Here is a 19,224-nt window from a genome sequence, read left to right on the forward strand (position 1 = left end):
ATATTTATTCTTTTGTTTTGGGTTAGAAGGTGAGAATGTAATTCAGAAAATCAGTTTAGTAAAACCGTTTTGTACCCGTTTTCATTTATAAAATTTATTTTTTTGTATCGTCTTTGTTATGGGTTAGAATGTGATATGCATGCTCTACAGTTCGAAGCACACCCACACACTGTGCAACTCGACGAGCAACGACGAAGGGTGAGACGCGAAGACCACCGCGGAGTAGGCCAAGAAGACAAAGGCCACAGCGAGAGCTCCTAAAATAAATTTTCTCAACATTTTTGTAATAATACTTAATACATAATATACGAAGTCAGTACTTTACAAAATACTCATACGGGCATGAAAACAACATAACTGAAGTTGCAAATGTAATAATTTTCAGTTACATAGGTAGTACAGATATAATTCTCCCACAAAAATACATTATGGACACCATGAACTGAACACACATTACATACATCCTGGACACTCTTAACTGAACACACAATACATAAACATAACAGTTAGATAGACAAACACCTAATTCATGACCTAATATTGCATATTAATAGCCGTAACATTTGACAGACACAATACATAAACATAAACTTAAACATAAACATAACAGTTATACTTACTCTAACATAGACATTACATATTAATGCAAGTTGTTATATTGCCGAAGTGTAGACATTAACACCTAATTCGCGCTTAAATCGGCAGGTGGCTCAGAGTCTGAACAATCCGAAAGCTCAGCGTCAGAGACAAGTTCAGGATCCTCCATGATAGCCTTGATAGCCGCAACATTTGGTTCTGTTTTGTTCTTCTGGGCATCCTTCTTAAGTATGAGTAGCTGCATATCGCGGGCCAATCTACGACCCATTTGAGAAATCTCACGTTGTAGTGTTTGACATAGTCGATCAACATTATCAGGATCTTCCTTTTGGATCTCAACAGAACGTGCTTTTGGCACCTTCAGTCGTCTTTCCCGACATAATCTTTCATTTTGCACTCGCTCTATAAATAGTGCGGGCCACTTAAGAAGTCTAGCCTTTGCATGACCATATCCTGTTTGATTTTCTGATGGATCCTCCACTAAACCACATGGATCTCGATAGTACTTGGGCATGACAAAATGTCGCTTCCCAAACCTATCATGATAAGCACAAGAGGCATCCAAGAAAGGAAATGGTGTTTCATCTTCAGCATCGCCACTTCCCCTTCCCCCTCCTCGTCGTGAACTTTCACCCCTTTGCAAGTTCCTACCACCTCTGCGACTCCCACTCCCTCCTATGAACCATGTAGCCATGCTAATTTTTTAAAACAAATGAATGATAATTTCGTAGGGCGAAATGAGTTGTAAGGTTGTGTCTTCACCTTTACTCGTTTATATAATTGATTATGAACGGATAAATGAGAATCCCACATATATGCATGCTGACTGTAAGGTAAATGCATGCTGACTGTAAGGTAAATCAGTGGATTCACTGTTGCCATATGACTTTCTGAATTGAGAATCCCATATATATCAATACGAGATGAGTTGTCACTGTAATAAAAAAAGTCGAGCAAAAAATGGAGAAAACCAAAGCATGTGCACCAAGTCACATGACTTCACAATCCATCTGCATATACGAACAAAATAAGGGCATGCTGACTGTAAGGTAATTCAGTGAATCCACTGTTGCCATGTGACTTTCTAAGTTGAGAATCCCACATATATCAATAACAGATGAGTTGTCACTGTAATAAAAAAAATCGAGCAAAAAATCGAGAAAATCAAAGCTTGTGCACCAATTCACATGACTTGACCATCCATCTGCATATAAGGACAAAATAAAGGCATGCTGTTTGTAAGGTAAATCAGTGAATTCACTGTTGCCATGTGACTTTCTGAGTTGAGAATCCCACATATATCAATAACAGATGAGTCGTCATTGTAATACAAAAAATTGAGCAAAAAATCGAGAAAACCAAAGCATGTGCACCAAGTCACATGACTTGACAATCCATCTGCATATAAGGACAAAATAAAGGCATGCTGACTGTAAGGTAAATCAGTGAATTCACTGTTGCCATGTGACTTTCTAAGTTGAGAATCCCACATATATCAATAACATATGAGTTGTCACTGTAATAAAAAAAATCGAGCAAAAAATCGAGAAAACCAAAGCCTCTGCACCAAGTCACATGACTTCACAATCCATCTGCATATACAGACAAAATAAAGGCATGCTGACAGTAAGGTAAATCAGTGAATTCACTGTTGCCATGTGACTTTCTGAGTTGAGAATCCCACATATGTAAATAAGAGAAGAGTTGTCACTGTAATAAACAAATCAATAAAACCAAAGACTGTGCACCAGGTCACATGACTTCACAATCTATCTGCATATACTGACAAGTCTCTCCACGATTTGACTACTCAATGTGTGAAAAAATGAAGCTTATGAAGCTTACGACCCGCTATTTGTATTTCATTGAAAAGTATGACTATTTGAATTGTTCTTGTCATTTGGGAAGCTATTCACTGACCTACCTGTTATGTTTTATGTGTTGTTGAAAGCGGTAGTTCGATTCACCGAGTTTAGTTTTTTGTCAACCCCTCATTCATTACCGGAGTCATCATTTTTACTGGACTTTCAAGAATTGGAAGGTGACTCTTTTTTCTTTCTCGATGGAGATTGAAATTCGTTGTAATTTCATCCCTATTTCAGCAGCCCCAGTTAAGGGAACCTTTTCTCCGAGTTGCCTAATCTATTTTATGTGTTTTAAGTATTCACATAATTGAACATACATTAATCCATTCATTAATCCAGAACATTCATTAACAAATTGCAATTCAATAAAGAAAGTCATGAACTCATAAATGTGTAAAGAAAGTCATGAACTCATAAATGTGTACTTATAAATGTAGTTATTTCATAAACTTCAGGTTCATAACAAAAATACTTGAAATACATCCGTACGTTAGACCAACAACAACATTGTCTTACACTCCAGTAATGAACATATGAAAGATAACGGTGTTTGTTTTCTTATTCCTCATCTGACATGTAGTAGTCAGAGAGATATTTTTCATTGTTTATGACATTATTTCACTCAACCATTGTCAAATCTCTGTTGCTTGCTTCTGCCATTTTAGTGGCTAGCTGAAGCATGAAATGTCGACATCTCCGCATCAACATCCTGTTGTTCTCCTTCTTAATTTTGCTAACTGCTTTTTCATAGTCACTCACATTTCGTCTAGCCATGGTCAATGAACGACGATGAGGTACCGGTGCCCCAAAGTTACGTAGATCATTATACAATCCTTCTTGCTCCATTACCCTGAACGCCCATTCTGCTCGGATACCAGCATAATAATCCTTCGGACTCGAGTACTTTTCGCTTTTGTAGTCATACATAAATGGAGGTAGCAGCCACACTTTCGGATTTCTTTGCCGGCGTGAACTTCCTGCACCTCTTGAAGACATTGTTAATAAAATTAAAAAAAAAAAATTAATAGTAATTGTATATATATTACTATTGTTATGACTTCAACAAACATCATACTGGGGTATTTATAGACATCATAGTGGTGCTAGGGCACTATGGAATAAGTGATACACGTGATATTATTTGATGTTATTCATTTCATGTAATTTTGATTACCCGTGACTTTGTGTACCTGTGATGTAGTCACGGACGTGGTTGTAAGATAAAATCATAATTGTAGGCCATAGAATCACAATGCAATCCCTTCATATTCGAGCAGTGCGTTGTCAAATAAAACAAAATACAGTGAGTTGTCACATCGCCACATGAAACTATTTTGTCATGCTTACTTTTGTAATACAATAAGTAGTCACTTGGAATTGACGATTTCAGTACGTATAGGTGTTTTCGAGAAATTATAAATGAAATCGAAAAATGAAATTTTCTTTGTATTAAAGTAATATTGTTCATAAACTATCATTGTTTTTCTCACCAACATAATAAAATGGTCACCAGCTAGGTAAACACGATTGGAACTTTGGTGCCTATATTTTATCTTATTTTCAGTTAATGAACTTCACAGTCATCTGATTTGTATTGTCATTACACAACCGTCCATCATATTTTTTTACCAACATAATGGCATTTTCTGCTTCTTTTCACAGTCGTAATAATGTGACTTAGATGAATTCTGAAATGTGCGGAAAAAACAAAGCATGTAAGTTGCACTGCAGAAGTCACATGCATCACGTAATGTCAAGAAAAAAGTCACAACGTATATAAGCATGGCAAAGTCAGAAAGTCACATGCATTACTGCATCACTGCATAAAGTGACATGCAGCATTGCATCACTGCACAAAGTCACATGCAGTGATGCAGTGATACACAAAGTCACACGCATCACTGTATCATTGCACAAAGTCAGATGCATCCCTGCATCGCTGCACAAAGTCACATACCTCCTACCTACTGTGCCCATTGGAATTATGCACAAACTGATAGGCATCACTGCATCTGCGGCACAATAGCCGATGCTACAGGCCGTTGATTCATTCATGACTGCACAAAGTCGAGTCTTGACAGCCGAATGCACTGGATAAGGTCAGCGGCATGCATGTGATCGAACAGGAAATTGCATACATACAGCTACCATGTGTATATATGGTATAAATATCGTAGCATACCACAACAAAAGTTTTACAGCTATTTCTAGCGATATCATCATGACATATACGGTGGTTGATCTATATTCAGCAATGGGTCGCTATTGGGTTGCAGATGGAGATGAATTTCAATACCCATTAAATCCAAATTTGCGTTACTCACGTGCCACCGTCAATACCATGAGAGCTGAGTGGGAATTTCACAAAACTCGAGCAAACGTTCTCGTTGAGCTATGCCGTGAAGTTAATCTTAAATTTCCTCGCCGGTTAGCCATGCGTATGCCAACTGACACTCCACAGTTGTTGCAAAGGGCATTGCATCGTATCCGCGACGAGGTTAATCGCATGACCCAACGTTTGCAAAGGTCCGGACTAATGAAGACCGCAAATGAGCGTGCCGAAGATGGGTTAATGGATGATGCACACCAGTACTACGCCTCGAGCAAACGTTCTCGTTGAGCTATGCCGTGAAGTTAATCTTAAATTTCCTCGCCGGTTAGCCATGCGTATGCCAACTGACACTCCACAGTTGTTGCAAAGGGCATTGCATCGTATCCGCGACGAGGTTAATCGCATGACCCAACGTTTGCAAAGGTCCGGACTAATGAAGACCGCAAATGAGCGTGCCGAAGATGGGTTAATGGATGATGCACACCAGTACTACGCCTGGAGCATGGATGTTATGTATGAATCTGATATTGAGATGTCAGATGATGATGATAATGAATGAAATTGTTTGGATGAACGCCCAGGGCATTTCTGTAATGCATGCAATTTGTAATGCTTATCCATGACTTATCAATGAAGCGAGATATTTCAATTATTTTTAGCCTTGAACAAACATATTTTTTATAGCTTCTTTACACGTTTTGTTCAAACCAAACGCGTTTGTAATTTATGTTCTCCTAAATTACGGATAATGAGAGAGGGGTAGAGATGTGAAAGAGATTTGTGTGATTCATCAATATAAATAAGAATAAAAAATTGTTAAATTATAATTGCGAATAAATAAGTATGACACTTACATCAGCTGTACAAGTTTGACACATACAAACAAAAAAAAGAAAAAAAAAAACCTATATAGTCCATATCGCAACCGCTAATGCCCTAACCTGCCCCCAGTCCCACAACCCCGACCGTGGATCTCCCTCCTCGGTCTCCTACGGTAGACTCTCTGAATATCTGGCACTCTCTCCCCTGCATGCGGCCCTCCACTGACTGCCTGTGGAGCCTGTGAGTGTGAGTGTGACCCCCCCTCTCCTGCATCTGATGCCCCTGATCCTACCTGTGCTTGTAGATCAGATACTGCTGTGAGCTGTGAAACTCCCACTCCCTCGTCTGGTGCAACTGTATCACGATCTGCAGCTGGACCCCGACCTCTGCCTCTGCCCGCACCCCGACCTCGGCCGCGACGTCCCCCACGACCATAACCTCTCCCTCGCGCTCTGGGGGGGGCTCAATATGGGCCTCATCATCAATGTGGGAGATGTCAATGAGAACTGCATCATGTGTACTCCTGGGCGCGGTCAAAGTAGTCCCCATAAAAGCAGGTGGTAACTGGGTGGGTGGGGTAACAACATCATGCATGAACCGGGGCGCGGTCGAAGTACTCCCCAGAAAAGTAGGCTGTAACTGGGTGGGTGGGGTAATAACATCATGCATGAAGTGGGGCGGTGACCAATCAGGGTCAGGGTCAGCATGCTGGGTAAGATGTACGTGTGGGGAATATGGAGAAATGTATGGGGTATCATGTGGTGGGGTGACTGAAGTCGAAGGACCTGCTGTGGCTGGCGCTAAACTGGGAGGCACTGACGTGGACGGAACTGATGTGTCTGGAGCAGCTGCTGCACTGTGTACACCGTAGTCCCCAAAATGCAGACGATCTACCCGATGGGCATGCTGGATCCCCTCGTACAATAACTCTCTGATCTCTACAAGGGCCTGCAGACCAAGCTGTCCATCACGTCTGAAAATGGCATCCTCAGCCAAGTGATATGACCTCCCAGCTCGAACCACCTGGAAAAAAAATCAGATATATTAGGCTATAGTTGACTGAAAATAATCAATTATGATATTAACAATTATCGGACATATAGTACGATACTCACCAATGCCTCGAGAGAAGGCCCAACTCCCTGATATCCGGCCTCGGACAGGTGGCTCGGATTACCGACAAGTAGGTGTGTATGTCGTCGATACCACAACATGTAAGGGTCGGGAGATGGGAGGACCCCATCGCTCCAGTCAGCCTGTACAATAGTGTCGCGACGGGCATCCCACAACTGTATGTATCGCATATGATGCAGACTCCAGTCAGTGCTGGCTCGGCCACGTCTATCCGTCGCATGCAACCGCCACTCGGTGTCACACCGATCCGGCACGGCCTGGACCCGACCAAACTGTCGGAGGACACGATCAGGGAGATGCCACTCAACCACGTCAAAACAAATGAGTGGTACTCTCGCCATCCATATATCCTCACCTAGGCGGCAGTAGTCTGGGAGCGTCTGGAGGACATCAACATAAGGCTGCCAGATAAACTACAATAACGACAAGTCTATTAAAAATCGCTCATAAACATATACAGTCCATATGACAATTAAAATTTAGGTATTTAAATTTGATACCTCGCCGTCTATCATCCGGTCAAGCTGGTCTCTATACACGACCACTACGTGGGTCGATACGACCTCGTGGCTCATGTCAACCCTCCATCGGCTACCTCGAGGTCCGGCCGGCATCTGCATGTCTCCCTGCCTGATGGGAACCTCACCAGGAGCAACTAGTTGCCGCCTAGACGGGGCAATGCGAATCAATCTCTCCCACGCCCAAATCTGCAATAGTTTGAACGCAATTACAATACTGATATATGCCATACAATATGAATTGACATGTAATAAAATTCTTACTAACCTGTAGCAAGACAAGGGGTCCTCCGATCTGAGTCACACCCACCTGAGTGGCTCGACATAACATCCTATACAAGCATGCCAAAGCCGCGGCGCCCCAGCTGTACTGGCCGATGACGTCTATGTCTCTCAACAGTGGCAAATACATCAGCTTGAGCAGGTTCTGTGACTTATCAGGGAGAAGTACCCCCCCAATAAGCCACAGAATATATGCTCGCGCATGCTGCTGTACTAACTCATCTGCAGCATGATCTGGAAAATCGCCCTGAAAATGCTCCGACAGCCACCTCACCCTCACTCTACCTGCCTATAAGTCTGCAGGTGTAGGTGCTACTCCCAATAGCTCAGCACATAGCGCTATCCACTGCTCCGTCGTCAATGATGGGTCAAGTCCAGTAACTGCTCGCCTATCAATCCGTAGACCGTATAGGACAGATACGTCCTGCAATGTGACGGTGGCCTTACCGGTCGGGAAATGAAATGTATGAGTCTCTGTGTGCCATCTCTCGACGAGAGCAGTAATGAGTGGGTGGTACAGTCTGATATGGCCTATACGATATACACCATAGAATCCCGCGCGTATTAGACACTGCAAGACTCTATGGTCCAATGGACGATCCCACAGGCCGGAATCTCCCCGTCGGCATGCCACCACGGTGCGTGACTGGTCCTGCATAACAGAATGAGTATTTTAAATTATAGCATTATCAAGGAAATCAAAAACAAAATGCAATGTATTTTCATTGTACGCGTAAAGTCCAACAAACGTTATTGCATACCGGGTCCTCCCATATACTGTCAGCCCGATGTGGATGACTCAAAAGGAGGACCTTATCAGGTAGATGTGCCATGAAGCCTGTACAGTTGAAAAACAAATACATTTTGAAAAACTGTATTGGTGAGCATGTAATTTAACTATATCAATTAAGCTCAAATTATTATGTACATGACGACTTGGAAAATAAATGTGGTCGATTATTTTAAAAGTATAAATTTGTGTACCATTAACATGGAAGCAATTAACTAAAATCAGAATTTTGCATATTATGTGCCATTAAATATGATAAGCAATTCAACATAACCTATCGTTATCTATGCTTCGGACTAATATAAAAATCTTTTACAAAGTCATTTTACGATCTCAGTTACATAAGCTTAATAATGACCAATAACATATGGATAGTTTTTGTATGTCAATATTTACAAAAAAATGGAATGATCATTTTTTTTTCAAAACTTCATTATTGATTTTGGCATATTTGACATAACCTCATTATTGATTTTGACATATTTGACAAAACTTCGTTACATTTATGGCATATTCGACAACTTCATTATTGATTTTGTAATTTTTGTTTTGCAATAAAGTATAAAATTTGTAAATTACGTACATGTAATTCATAAATTCTAAATGTACAAAATGCTTGAATCAGTCGAAATATTAAAATCTTAAAATGAAAGAAAAACTATGTGATTTTAAATAAAATTTTGTAATAAACATTTTCAATGAAGTAGAGAATAAAAACTATGATAGTTGTAAATTTTGTCAAGCAAATAAAACAATTACAATATATAAAGAATTAAACAATAGAAATGATCTATTACAAATAAAAAATGTTCTATTAAATGTATGACCCCGCTTACAAATAATGAATTATAAAAGAAAAGAAAATGATCTATTACAAATAAAGAATTACAAAAAGATCTATTACAATATGTAAGTATTACATAGTCTTCATCGACCAAGTCGCGCCGGACATGTTCGCCTGTCATGACCTGTCTGCTGGCACTCACTGCAACGAGCGGTCAAACGCCTATCTGATATGTCCATCTCATTCGGAATACGAGACATAGATGCACGACCCCGTTTCACTTGTCGCAGACGCAGTACATTAGGCATTAAAGTCCACTGCGGATCAGCCCAATAATCTTGATGCGGTATTGGATTGAAATTAGTTTCCCAAACCCTCATGTATACAGGAAGCCTATATACTAGATCAACGTACTCGAATGGATTGTCACCGCATTCAGACATTACAGCGAGCATATGAGAACATAGATAGTGTCGTATCTCATATTTCCCACAACTGCACGTGGGTTGATTCATCCGCACAATTTGTGTATTGCGACCTCGTCCATGGCGAAAAGATGTTTGCACCTCAAACACGCGGCGTGGCCTATAAAAAAATTGTAATAGAAACTAATGAAGTTCATGTTTTTAGGTGTAGTTAAATTGACAACATAATAACAATAATTTAATTTATATTACAAACTAACCTGTCATATGATATCAACTTGAAAGTATTTGCCCTTGCGATGCCATCCTCAATAGTTTTTTGCATCTCTCTAGGGTATTGGAACTCATTTCGTACATCTAGTTCAGCTTGGGCTCCCATCTCGTCAAAATATTTTACAAGCCGCCGAAATGTAAATTCAACCATAGCTGAGATAGGTAAGTTCCTTGCACCTTTCAAGACGCTATTGAAGCACTCTGCATCATTGCTAGTCAATACCCCCCACCGATGTCCACCGTCATACGAAAGAGCCCAGTCCTCAGGATTCATCTTGTAAACCCAAGTGATGGCTTCTTGGTCAATAGCTTGTATTTGTTGTAAGTAACCATTACACTTTCGTCGTTGATGAGCACTTCCTGCTTTCCATAGAAGTTGTTTCAGCTCCTTATTTCTGAACGTAGTGTTAAAGTTACTACAAACATGTCGAAGGCAGTGCCGATGATATCCAACAAATTGGAGCGAGGGATTCAACCAATGCCGCCTCACAGCAGCTAAAATACTCTCAGCTCGATCGGATATCAAAGTCACTCCCTGTCGGTCCATGACAATATGTTCCTTGATATTTGAAATGAAGAACGACCAAGACTCCAAACTCTCCTTGTTGACAACAGCAAATGCAAGCGGTAGTACTTTGCCATTGGCGGTGACAATCGTTGCTACAAGCAACACACCAGTGTATTTCCCGTATAAGAATGTACCATTTATGGTTATAACAGGCCTACAATATCTGAATCCATCGATGACGGGTTTGAAAGACCAAAAAACAAAGTGGAAGACGGGCATAATGGTTGTATTTCCGGTATATCTATGCTTCCATTGCACAATGGTGCCAGGATTAGATGTTTGTAATGCATACATGAATTTAGGCAACATCATATATGATTCATCCCAATCTCCGAATACCATTCTAATTGCCTTTGCCCTTGCATGCCACGCCTTCTTGTAATGTATAGTATAGTTCATGGACTTTTTTATGTCTTCGATGACATTCTTAATGGGCATATCAGGTTCGTTCTGCATACAACAATACCTATGAGTCAGATTATTTTGGTGTGAATCTTTAAAGACACAATTTTGGTGTGAACACTTTAAATAAACAATGTGTATATAAATATAAACATTTATTTTGTATACTCACTGCAACTTGTCCCAAAAGATGAGAAGCAATGTAACTGGAGCTAATATTTGTGTGGTCCCTATTCATTCGTGGGTATAAACAATGGTGAGGACCCCTATACTGCTTTATTTCAAAAAGCCCATGTCTCCTACTAAGAGATGCACGCAACCACCATCTCCAGTCGTGCTTGCAAGCACACACCTAAACGTCTCGCTTGGAGGCTACGACTTTATACTCTCGATTATTTGTTGCATGGTACAATTTCACAGCATGTACGAGTTGCTTCTTATCAACGAAAACCATCCCTTTGTCCAACTCTGGATTTTCAGCATTCCAGATTCGGTTACGGGGAACGACATCGCGGTTACTAATGTCAAAATCACCACCCATGTGAATGTTTTCATAGAAAGGGATTTCAGGTCTAGGTGGAATGGGGGCATTCTAAATATCAACGGGAGCGTCGACATCATCTTTTTCATCATCATCATCATCTGATCCGCCCAATAAATTTTCTTCATCACACATTTCATTCTCATCATTGTCTAGGGCGACATCAGGACCGTACATGTCACTGTCAGCAAACTGCACAGAATTAACCGTTTCAGCCATATTACCAGCAACTTCAACTGGAGTCGTATGATGGCTATAGGTGGGCACATCTTGGGTGTTATTGTGAAATTCAGTCTCGTATTCACCATGTGAACTTGATTCTCCACCATGGCCATGAAATGTCTGTTGTGTGTAGCCAGCTGCATAACATTCATTTGATTCATACATAGGAGACTGAAATGCTGTCGTGTCAACCCCATGTGTCAGCAATGTAGTGAACGGATGCGAATCCATCTGTGTTATATTCGGAAGATTCTGTACAACCTCTTTCTGAATGTACACTTCCAAACAATTTGGTGGTTCGAAATTTCCACCGATACTTAAAACGGTGTTCAACGCCTCATCGTCATTTATCGGTAATATTTTGTATTTGCTGGTTGCTTGCCACTGGCGATAAGGATATCTACATTTGAAGATCAATCGGACTGTTTTCCCGTAACTTGCGACCTTGGACATAAACATCTCCTCCAAATTGCCAAGTGTGGTGCCAAGTTGCACCCTATATATCCCTTTCGGCTCAGCATCATATGACACACCTTCATCGAGATCCCGAATTATGTTTCCCCCCCAGTAAAAGATAATTGGAACAGTTGCCATATACTTGCTTCAATGAAACAATAAATATTAAAATATCAACAATATACATATATCGAATTGTACTTGTAAAATAAACATTAAAATTTGCAGAAGCCACAAATAAAAGCAACCCTCTAATTTTTTATCAATTTATATTTTCCAATGTTGAAGGAACTGTAGAGGTGAAACATTAATTCAATTTGTATTTTGTCAACTATATATTTGTGTCTCAACTTGATTATTACTGTTTATTTTCTCATTTTTTTCACTTATTTTTATTCGTATAACAGAACAGCTGAGATTTCATCTATACGTGGAGTTATAGATTGTGTCTCATTTACTTCCTATGTGAAGACTCTTATCTTTTCAACGTGAATGTTCTTTGTTGTCATTGCTCTATTGTCTTAATCTAAAAAACACATAACAAGAAGTATACTTGTTGTCTTAATTCTTTCGAATTAGTGGCGAAAAATAAAACAGATTGAGAGATATTTAGTAGAGGGTGACGCAATTGATTTGGACAATATAAAATACAGGGTGCAAACATTGAGAGAGATTTTTTTAACCTGGTGATGTAATTGTTCAGATTTATGGAAAATATAAGTTAATTTGATTTGCTCCAACTTGTGCCATTACGGACCTTAATGACAAAGTTATTTCCTATGTGAACTAGTAACCCTCGTTCATTTTGTAGAGGGCATAGAGGCTTTCTTATAAAATTAAAACAAAAAACTGATTTTGGATCATTTTGGATCGTTCTGAAAAGTAAGAAAAAAATTAAATTTATTTACTCCTTTTTTTTCTTACACATACAAAAACAAAAAAATAATTACAGAGATAATTTATAATGGCAAAAAATTAGAGATAATTAAATTAAAGTTGGTGGTTAAATGTATGGACTACATTTTGGATAGTTATCCATGTGAATCTATCGGGCCATCCGTACCAATTATTTGATATTACAAAACACATGCTTACCCATCAAAGTGCCAATTTTTTTTTTCCCTTCTTACGTACGAAATTGCTATGGACTATTAATTAAAATAATTTATTACTCTTTTCATGCATATATTGTGACTACTCTAATAATGACTTCTAATTATACAAACATGAATAAACATTATTAAAACATAATGTTTACATTTTCCTTTTCAATGGTAGTGGACAATCACAAAGTGAAAAAGGCGATAAGTTAGTTCGTTCAATACCCATTTCAAAAACTTTTTCAAATTTTCTTCAGTTTTCTGAGAAAATTTTAATTTGTACTAGAATACTATTATATGTATTACAAATTCAGCTCATTAAATTTTTTAATCATATTTTGGCTGCCTGACCCCAAATATAGTGAAATAAACCAAACGAAATTAAACCAAATATTTTTTTTTTAAAAATCAAATAGAGTCAAATTTAAATATTTTGAGAAACCAATAAAAATATTTCTTTTCAATAAAATAGAGTCAAAATTAAATATTTTGAGAAACCAATAAAAATATTTCTTTTTAATAAAATAGAGTCAAAATTAAATATTTCAGAGAACATGATCTTTTCATGGAGAGAAAATTAAATATTTTTTTAATCAAATACATTCAAAATTAAATATTTTTTTGTTTAATAATTATATTTTGTAGAAATTAGACATTAACAATTTCTGAACCATAATTTGATTCAAAAAATGTAGACATTTTGATTCACAAGCATAATTTCAAAATTCCAATTTCTGATTTCAAATTTCAAAATATAGACATTTCATAATTCCAATTCAACAATTCTCAATTACATGAATTTCGTAATATGACATTAACAATTACGAATTATATGAATTACAATTTTTACTAATTTTATTCTTAATTAAACAAAATTACTTTTAAAACCATAATTTGAAACCCTAATTTCCTTTTAATTCCTGTTAACAAGCAAAAAAAAAAAAAAACTCACAAGCATCATTTCAAAATTCCATTTTCTGATTTCAAATTTCAAAATATAGACATTTCATAATTTCAAATCAACAATTCTCAAATACATGAATTTCATAATATGACATTAACAATTATCATTTATATGAATTTCCGATTTTTTAATCGCAATTCTTAATTAAAAAAAATTACTTTTAAAACCCTAATTTCCTTTTAATTCCTCTTCACAAGCAAAAAAAAACAATTTCCAATTCAACAAATGTACGTTGGTTTATTCAATATTCAAAATATAGACATTTTGATTCACAAGCATAATTTCAAAATTCCAATTCCTGATTTCAAATTTAAAAATATAAACATTTCGTCATTTCAATTCTCAATTCTCAATTCTCAATTATATGAATTGATGATTTACGAATTTCATCATTCCAAATTTCAATTCTCAATTCTCAATTCTCATATTTATGATTTATTTAAAAAATTCAAAAAATTCCAAACCCGATTTATGATTCAAAAGCATAAAAATTCAAAAGCATTAGAACCCTTAATAATGTGAACCCTAAAATGACATCCTAATTTGAACAATCCTAATAATGTGAACAATCTGATATTGAACCCTAATTTCATCACCACAACCACACTGACAAAGCATAAACATTCATAACCATATTCAATTCACAAGCAACATCCAAAAATTCAAAAGCAAAAAAATTCCACAAATTCAAAACCATTCGCATTTCTGATTTCCAAACCCTGATTTCTGATTTCAAAAAATTCCAAACCCTAATTTCATAACCACAATGATAACAACCCTAACACATTTAATAATTCACATGTAAAACCCTAACATTGACAGAAAAATACAACACATTTACAAACACAAAAACTAAATACATAAAATTAGGGTTAATGTCATACCACGGAGAGAGAGAGAGAGAGAGCAGAGATAGAGAGTGAGAGCAGAGACCGAGGGCAGAGACCGAGAGCAGAGAGCAGAGACCGAGAGCAGAGAGCGAGAGCAGAGCTGAGATGAGCTGAGATGGAGGAGGGTGAGAGATGGAGAGTGAGCTGAGAGCGAGATGGAGAGCAAGACCCAAAAAACCTAAGTCTGAAAAACGTATGCAAATGAGGGGGGGGCTTCGTATATATGAGGGACGTTAAAAACGCTGATTGAAAAAGCGTTTTCATTTAAGTAAACTCTCTATTAGCAATAGCGTTTTTCTGGCAAAATTTTTTTGTGTAAAATTGCTATTAGCAATAGCGTTTTTCTGGCAAAACAATTTTGTGTAAAAAGCGCTGTTCTTAACAGCGTTTTCCTTGGGAAAAAAATTAACCCTAGAAGCGCTATTTGTAAGAGCGACTTCTTAATCAAAGTCGCTATTTGTAATAGCGATTTTCTTGTTCATCTACTTTTGCGCTCCTAACAGTAAAAGCGCGAATAGTAATGGCGCTTTAGTTTAGTTTTGGAATTCCGTCAGAAGTTGGCCTAGTTTTGGAAATATAATGTAAAAAAGGCTTATATTGGGAAAAGCCTCCGTTTGAGAAGATATATATATATATTATTTTTTTTGATTTTTTATAAAAATATATGTATAAAATAGAGTGTCATATAATAACGTATAGTGACTTTTTAACTTTTGAGTTAAAATAGTTACTCCTCATACGAGACCTAAATTTGAGTAAAAATTTGATTAGAAGCTTTCTTTGATATCAAGTGCTCGAATTTTGGAGTTTTATCAAAATACTGATCGATCTGGCGGATGATCGAGCAAATGTCCGGCCGTTTGACTAGCCAGTGTAAATTTTTCTGTCTTTTTTGCCTTGAGGCGGTCGACCGGTCAATGTAATTTTTTCACAAATTTTTGCCTAATCATCCGAAGGGCATTCGACAACAGCAATGAATAGTAATTTAATAAAAAAGACATTGGTCCTCAGTTTAATGAAAGAAAAATGAAATCCTCAATTTTCGTTGATGCAATTGTTAGAGCAGGAAAAGAACTCATTTTTCATCAAATTCAAATTTGATAAAAGGTTTGAGTGATCATTGGAAATGGTTTTAGATGACCGGTTGAATGTCGGATGATCGGTCGAACGATTGACAGGTACAAATTCAAATAATTTAGACGATCTCAAATATAATAGATGTAGCATTGCCGCTGATTTAAATAGAGAGATACCGATATCAACCTTAGGAGTGTGCGTGGTATAATTCGGGCAGTTTGAGAGTAAAATTATAAATTGAATAACGGATTAGCGGACTGGCTGATTGACAAACTGCGATTTGAGCGATTTTAGGGAGATTGACGGATTGAAGAACATTCTAATTAATTATCAAGCTTTGCATAATATATAACACTAATTTGCATAATATTTTTCATATATATAACACAAACTAATTTTATATAATATTTTCATATATATAACATAAACTAATTTTACATAATACTTTTTACGCTCGATCGACCATTCTTGCATTTTTTCACCTTTTTTTGTGTCTTTCGCTCGAGCGGCCATTCTTACACTTGAGCGGTTTGTGTGCATATCAGTCCGAGAGGAAACCACTTTCAGACACTTTTTCACCTCTCTCTCTCTAAAAAAATTCAAAGCCCTAGATCTTCGCTCTTTCTCTCTAGTTCTTGAACTCTAGCTCCAAATACTCTCAATCCGTGGATTTCCTCACCTTACCCCTTTGGAGAAAAACATTGAGCACGTCGAGGGTTTCATTTTAATCAGAGCATTTTGTGTTTTTGATTTCGTCAAGTTCTACCCTTGTTTCCTCCTTGTCTTCTACTTTGAGATAGGATTTCTTTGACTCTTTTATATGATTTTTAGCTTAGTTATTTGTTCTTTAAAAAGGGTATTGATCTGGGACATTTTGGGAAAAACTTAGATTTTGGATTTGAAATCAAAAGAGAGGTTTTCCAAACGGATTCTTGAAAATGGTTGTGAGGATATATTTATGAGTGAGACATGTTATAATGGTGGATATTTATTCTTGAAATTGATTTTGTAAAATAAAAGGGATTTGTCCTAGATTTTGGATATTTGGAATTGTGAAGGGTAATGGAAAATGATGTTGAGTATTGTGAAATTTGAACGATATTTATGTTGATGATGATGGTGGAGTTGGATATGTAGTATTACTCCCTTTGTAAATGATGAAATTGTATCTTATCATTTAAATGGAAATAATTGTTTTAGGCTACTGATGAAGGATAGTTTTGATTATTGTAGACATTGAATGAAGACTAAGCCGAATTGAAACTAATTTCTCATACATTGTGCATGGAGCATCATTTCATATCAAACATTGTAAATGTATTAATTTTTGAGAAAAAATGGGTGAATACTGTGGTGAATCTGGTTAGGGGGTTGTGGTTGTGGTTTTATTATGTTGGCATGTGTATCCTTGGTGAAAGTCCAGAAACCCGCGCAGTAGTCCTCAATCCTTCTAATTAGCACCAGTAAAATGGCTTTGGTAGTGCTTGTATAGCCTACTGACAGACATATACCTAGAGATTCTCAGTGTGTTGTATCCACTGCCTTGTTTTCTATTATAAAAGGATTATTTTCATGAATTGATTTTATATTCTGGCATTGCATTATTTTGAGATAGAAAATGAGAAATGTTTGACAAATGGCATGCCTGTGTATTCACCTTATAATTTTGCTAAGATTCATATACTGTGTTAGAGTATCTTTACTGGGATGTGGCTCACTGTAGACCGCCCAAACTCACTCCGCGCGAGGGCGTGAATCGGGTTCTAGCTACTACAGTTTGGAAACCTATCACAGTTCTGAATCTAATCTCACAAAGTACAATGTAAGACTGATAAATCACCAAAGAGTTCAAATCCGGCAATTGGTTTTGAAAAATCAATTTTGAATCAAAAGCGCCAAACATGGACTGCTTTGCCAGATTTCAGAGTCATCACCTAAATATTTTTTTTTTGGGAAACTTAGGAAACCCTGCCTCGTGAAGTTGTCTCGGCTCGGGAACTTGGGTACGAGAGAGGAAGGTCCTGAAATGAGCACCCCCGCTCCTCCGATCAAAGGATCGGCCTCTACTAAACATGATATGTTGTTTTCATAAACACATGTGTTCTTATTCCAGTTATTAATCTAGAATTACTATGTGATGCGCACAGCATACAAGTATAGACTGAATCACTCAAATTGGAACAAAATATCTCATGTTTGTTTGTGAAAATGGTTTGGAATTGCTACTCGCAAGTAGGCTAAAACGCGGATTTGCCACCATCAAGTGGGCTTAAAACATGATTATTTGCCACAAATAAGTGGGCTTAAAACTCACATTTTGATGAATTGTTCCAATTCAAGCAATGAAGCCTTCATCCATAGGCATTCATGCAGTTATAGCAGTTAAGCAAATCGCCTCATGGCAAGCATGCTAAAAATGGCAACATACACATCTCATGCAGTATGCTAAAGTGTAAACACTTACAGTGTACTCCGAGTCAAAACAGAAGCTAATTAGTAATCAATGCATGATCCTAGCCATGTTAAATGCCTAATACAACACATACAGAATGCAACTAAAGAGGCTCGACTATCTAATCATGTCATATGATTGCAACAATTTGATACATGTATTCAAATAGAAATTGAAATACAATGTAGTTTGAATGATGCACCGAGCCCGGTACATGTAATACAAACGAATGATGCAAACATGCATAGCATAAGGTATGCTAATTGAAATATGCTCTAAACTAACCATCAAAAGCTGGTAAGTAAAAGGGAGAAAGAAATGGGGTTGGAAGACATTCACACACACACGCACACTTATTACGACATTTGCCCTCTCGACGGAGGGTCCGAATAATAAGCTAACTAGCTACGCTAATTAAACTAATTATTATAAACCAAAACTAATTAACTATTCCTAGTTAACTAATTATTACAAAACAAATCGATTAATCAAGCATATTAACCAATTAAATACAAAATCGACGAATTAGCTAACTAAGTAAAGTAGCTAAAGCAGTTAAAAGAGGTCCTTGGGGCGAGGGGTGCATGCATGCTCAATCGCCTCGCTCAGAAATCCATTGCTATGCCCAAAATTGCCTCTGTTTGCATTTGATTTGATCTCTGAAAAGTGCACTGACTTCCAGATTGCTTTTGCTCCAACATGGGGACCTCTTAGTGGGCTGTCGACCAGA

At 37.4% G+C, this 19,224-nt stretch overlaps 1 protein-coding gene across 1 annotated transcript; it reads right to left on the reverse strand.

Moving 5' to 3' along the window:
• Positions 1-5,556: 5,556 nt before the first annotated feature.
• On the reverse strand, positions 5,557-7,159 carry LOC145790146 (uncharacterized). Its single transcript, XM_082867981.1, has 2 exons — positions 6,732-7,159; positions 5,557-6,639 (listed from the first exon to the last, which is right to left on the reverse strand). Exons 1-2 carry the CDS (start codon positions 7,089-7,091, stop codon positions 5,905-5,907), a joined length of 1,095 nt encoding a protein of 364 aa, XP_082724107.1. The 5' UTR covers positions 7,092-7,159; the 3' UTR covers positions 5,557-5,904.
• Between the last annotated feature and the right edge of the window lie 12,065 nt (positions 7,160-19,224).

The sequence above is a fragment of the Camellia sinensis genome, chromosome 5 (genome assembly GCF_055761805.1).
Source record: "Camellia sinensis isolate YWXY chromosome 5, ASM5576180v1, whole genome shotgun sequence".
Classification (NCBI taxonomy): Eukaryota; Viridiplantae; Streptophyta; class Magnoliopsida; order Ericales; family Theaceae; genus Camellia; species Camellia sinensis.

What these genes read in the sequence shown, in the direction of transcription:
- LOC145790146 (XM_082867981.1), bottom strand. Translation starts at nt 7,091, where the DNA reads ATGGCGAGAGTACCACTCATTTGTTTTGACGTGGTTGAGTGGCATCTC. An exon ending in GGCCTTCTCTCGAGGCATTG is followed by an intron (nt 6,640 to 6,731) that starts GTGAGTATCGTA and finishes TTTTTTTTCCAG; the next exon opens with GTGGTTCGAGCTGGGAGGTC.